Raw genomic sequence first — 5101 nt, 5'->3', positions numbered from 1 at the left:
GCATTATGATTTTGGATTACTTTATAGATTGCATATTCTAACCACAAATAAGGATAAATTAAACAATTTTGAAACACTAATTAAAAAAGAACTGTATATTTTTGACCGATGCTCAGTCACTAAATTTAGCACTAACCTGGAATCAATAAAAAAAAAATGGTTTAGAAGTTCAAAAATAAAAAGGTCAACAGCTCCCTCTGCTGTTTTAGTTTCCATCACATCATTTTTTAAAACAGTTTACTTTTCCTCCCCGCAAAGATTGCAATAAAGCAAAATTCATTTCAAAGCTCCCACATTGACTGAAAACATTAAAAAGAAGAAATTATTTGTTGAAAACAGGATGTTCAACGTGATTTAATGAACATCTTTAAAAATACAAATATAAAGCACAAATATATCATGTTATGACAGCATTAGGAACAGGCTGTCCATCCCACAACCTGACAAAGTCAAATAAAGTGAAGCATGTTTTCTTTGCCCTGATTTTTTTTTTAATTCAGCCTAATCTACATTTCTATTCTTAACAGTCCCACATGGTTATCCTTATTCACACCCTCATTTTGATGCAAAGATAAAACACATCATCAGTCCAAATTTGTTTCAATGCTACACGATTCATGAACCACTTATGCTGCCACACAAATTAATTTAAAAATATGTGCAGTGGTACACACATTTTACAAAATACAAGTATCCGTAAACAATAGCCATGTAGACATGGGCTGCAAGTGTTTGCACCCTTTCTTCTGCTGACACACCCACATCCAGCCTGTTAGGTATCTTTATGATGTTTGGGTGTGTGGGGATGTGACTGGAGCCTCCTCATAACTTCTCACTGACAGAGAAACAAAACATGAGAAAACACAAAATTCACCATTGGTTTTAAATACACAAATACAGACTCAGCAGTGAAACGTCAGCCTCTACTTTTTACTGCATCGTGAACAGCTGTAGTCACACGGATRTATCTTTGCACTCATATCAAACGACACACTCCATCGTAAATCCAACAAAAACCACTGGAATTTTCATATTCTGCTACTTAATCAACAATTTTACACAACTGTTTAAAGTTCAGACACTTAATCCCCCAACACACACACTTTAATGCTCCTCGTGTTTTAAAGCAAGCTTCTGTTACCTGTCGAGGTGAGAGAGAACCTTGTGAAGTTGACTGAGCAGGGCCCGATGTTTATGGGGGTCTCCTTCAAGCACTCCGCTGAGACGACTCAGGTAAGAGTCCAGATTGCCCAGAGATGCAGTCTCACCTGTTCCTGTTTAGAGGAGAAAAAAAAGATGGTAGATTTATCTGAACTCATATACAAGTATCTGCCCACTGCTTCACTCTGACTGAAAAGAGCTAAATGAATTCTAACCTGGCAGTGGGACTGATGACAGACTGCTGACCAACGTGTGTTTAAGGGCCTGCAGGTGTTGATGGAGAGCCTGGGTCCGCATCTCGTCCTGTCCCAGTTCGGCCTCCAGACGCTCTTTAGCATTGTTCATGTCATTGATGTGGCGCTGCAGAACTGCATTCTGCTCCTCAAACTCAACATTTGCCTTTCGTAGCCGCCGCAGCTCGGCTTCTCGAGCTGAAAGCACAACGAAAAGTTAAACAAAAGGTCTGACAGGAAATAGTTCAATTAGCAGCTTTACTATAATTAAAATATAGTATGAAGCATTTATATTCTGTGTGAGATGGTTTCTGTTACCTTTGTTCTGATCAAGGAACTCTTCTGTAAARATCGGGATGTCAAATCTGCTTGAGAGGTCAGAAGCCTGAAACACATGCGACCAGTTTAATTGACAACACAGCTCTCTGACATTCCTGTGGAAATKACTGATGAAAACACAGACACAGTATATTAAAGGGCCACACACCTTTGTTAAAGATGACCCTGAACTAGAACCAACAATGACTGATGAAGTGTCTTCTGAAAAAGAAAAATATACATTTTATAATTTCATGGCACAGAATAAGGCTTTTGGTCAGTTGTGACTGTAGATGCAATAACTGATCTTGATAGAAAAGTCTGCCCTATTTAAATTTTAGAGTTTTACGTATAAAGATGTAAKTGAAAATAATCTGTGGTCGCATTCATTTAGAAAGCTTGCTTACCCACAAAACGGGGTCAGAAACTTGTGTATGCCACTTTTCACGCAAAGATTCTGATTTGTAAACTCAAACTTTGCGTGACAATGTGCGGTCCCACACGCACATTCATTTTGGAGACAGGAAGTGAGGAATTATAGCCAGACTGCATCATGATCACTCTCAGATATTTAATTTCACTTCATAATCAAACTTAGATTTTAGATCAACTTTATCATCAGCTTTCTTAACAGTATTATTTATGCTTCTGCTGGTGAGCCATAAGGACCTTACAAATAAAAAAAAAATCTTCTTAGTCAACTTAAATCTTAATAAAAGTTCACACATATCCATCTCCCTCCTGGCCTCCCCCCTACACAGAAGACCCTGACCAACAGACCCCTTCCCGACAAGAGACATTTCAACACGGAGCACTACAGCAATAAATTTTAAAATCCGTATTATCAGCACACRCATGTGGTGGGAGGGTGGGGACTGTCAGCCGCAGATAACAACACAGGCTGCAGTGCAAAGCAGCAGGCGAAGAGTAGTGAACTTATTTCTAAYGGTTGGGGTAATGGTGGAGTTATTTGATTTTATTGTTTTTTTAACGTCCTACTGGCTCTGAGAGAAAATACACTTGAAGCTGAGTTTTTGGAAAAATACGTGAGATTGCTCTATAAACTTCTGTATGTCTGCAAAATGRGGGAAAATCTGTGTAMATTACAATCTGTTCACGTGAGCAGTTGTCAGAACCTGTCCACCTCCASACGCACGACAGAGTGCGTGCCTGAGTTAATCGCTTTTGTTGACATTGATCAGTTGACTCATTTAAATACATCTTAACAATCATGAGGTACTTTGTATTGACCGTTTATGGTTGAGTGTGGGCGTGTAGAGGGCAGAACCTGAGGCGAGACCTTGTGAACAAACTCTAAGGTGCAGCTGTGATCTATAGAAGAAAATTGCTCAAAGGTGTGTGCGTGCACCAAAGGTTGCGTTAATGGAGTATTTTCCGTATTTGACTGGTTTTTTTACACAATGACGGAAAAATCTGAAGGCCGTTCGTCATTTTGACAGATTGCAATTAACACCCCTGACCTCTTAAAGCCTGGTTTATCTTCGAGTCGTACGTCTTTTCCCCACTGCTGAGTTTAAAAAAAAAAATTGTGCAACTTCAGTCTGCTCTCCTGCTGCTAGCCCTCGGTGACAGCCGTCTTGTGCATGGCCTCCAGTCAGAAGTGTGCCGACACGACGTCGCCGCTCTCAGTCTATGATATGTAAAGTTTGTGGGTGTGTTTGTTATGAAGAGCACCGCAGTGCCGAGGAGTTTGAGCTGGACCAGAACAGGACCCCGAGCAGCTCAATTCCTTCTGCTTGTTGTTTTGTTTAAAATGATATATTTTGTCTGAAGCCAGTTTTWAAAAGAGCTCAAAGAGCAGCTGGTTTGATCCAGGTCCCAAGAATGAACGTGAGTGCAGCTGGTCGCGTATTTTTTTCCGTCCACAAAAACAAACAAACAAACAAACAAAAAAAAAACGTCTCTACTTCACTCAACTTAACACTGATGTTTAGTGGAAAAAACACTATCCAGCCATCGTTATTGTAGTTTATATACTTTATATGAGCTGTTGGGAGGGCAGAGAGAGGATTTATGATAATTTGATGCCCACTGCATCTTCAGCCTGTTTATACTCAGTCAGGAAAAGATGCGCTGAAATTGCGCAATCATCAACCTGCTATCTCACGTCTTATTAAAGTATCCAGGCTTAAGTCTGGAAGAAACAAGCCAGGTGATGCGGGGGAAAAAAATCAATGAGGCTTCACAAGATGGCTCTGTGACATCACASTCACACAGAGAGACATTTTCAGCTTTACGCACGGAGCAGGTCTACATCCCGGAGGTCTTATTTAATCTAAAATAAATAAAAGATTCCCATCTGATCATCACCTCAGATCTAGACACCATACTGAATGCATCTCCAGGAGCTGTCAGCGCATTGACGAAGGACAGGAGGCTTTGGAGCGTCTGTGAGGCGCAGCTGAAGCAGTGGCGCAGCAGGAGCACATGCTGTGGGATTTGGAAGTAAAAYCTTGCTGCGTTTGTAGATATTTTTATTATAGTATTTTTACTTGTCGTACAGTAACTGAGTCAAAAGCGGGACAGTGTGTGTGCGTCATTGTGCGCATTGGGCCTGGTGTGGGTCAGATGTGCTGTTTTCAGCACCGTGCACATCGCTCTCATGTGACCTGCAGTCTGAGGTGCGCTGATGAGATTTTCTCCAATAAAATCCTGCAGGCACAGCATCTGAGGTAGAACTGCAAAACCAACATGACAATAGCCACATTCTATAAATGTTTAGTCATTATCATTTAAAAAAGGAAGTGACGGGTAAAAATTGATCATGACGGATTTTTTTTTTAACCTTGTAAGTCAAAATGACGGACGGCAAAAAAGTCTAGCGCAACCTTTGGTGTGCRTGGTTTTATAAACCTGAATTTTTAGGGGCGTACACCTTTTTCGTCTTTTTCCGTACATACATTTTTATTATGAATTCTACACAATCCTTTATAAATGAGACCCCTGGTCTTCACTAGGTTTAAAACAGCTCTAATCAAAACTGATTCTGCACCAATTATAAAAAAGAAGCCAAACAAGTATATAAACAAACTTACTGTAGGTAAGCAGTACTCAGTCTRATAAACATGAGATAAGTGGATGTCAGTTGTCACCTTTTTTAATTCTCTTGTCATGTAGCTTGGCACTGGTGATCTGGAAGGCTTCAGTCTGCTGATATTCCTTCAGATCCTGAGCATACTGCATTTTCTCTCGTTCCGCTTCATCAAGGTAGCGCTGCCAGCACACACACACACACACAAAAAGTTGTGATGCTTTATGAAGGCAAAGCCAGCATTAAAATTTCAATGACGTATGAACAAATTTCTGTAAAAAGAATTAGAATAAATATAAAAAAATCAGCAGTAGTTACAACTGTTGAAGATGTAAAG

General features: G+C 40.0%; 1 protein-coding gene across 1 annotated transcript; it reads right to left on the bottom strand.

Moving 5' to 3' along the window:
- Positions 1-329: 329 nt before the first annotated feature.
- hmg20b (high mobility group 20B) lies at positions 330-4946 on the bottom strand (the record flags this gene model as incomplete). The annotated part of the gene is given in 6 exon segments (XM_014004608.1): positions 330-835; positions 1142-1274; positions 1377-1592; positions 1713-1779; positions 1882-1934; positions 4826-4946. Coding segments are annotated over 6 exon segments (603 nt in total), but the record flags the coding sequence as incomplete, so codon positions are not given.
- Positions 4947-5101: the final 155 nt, after the last annotated feature.

The sequence above is a fragment of the Austrofundulus limnaeus genome, unplaced genomic scaffold, assembly GCF_001266775.1.
Source record: "Austrofundulus limnaeus strain Quisiro unplaced genomic scaffold, Austrofundulus_limnaeus-1.0 Scaffold25, whole genome shotgun sequence".
In the NCBI taxonomy this organism is placed as follows: Eukaryota; Metazoa; Chordata; class Actinopteri; order Cyprinodontiformes; family Rivulidae; genus Austrofundulus; species Austrofundulus limnaeus.
This window is presented reverse-complemented; position numbering and strand designations above follow the sequence as displayed.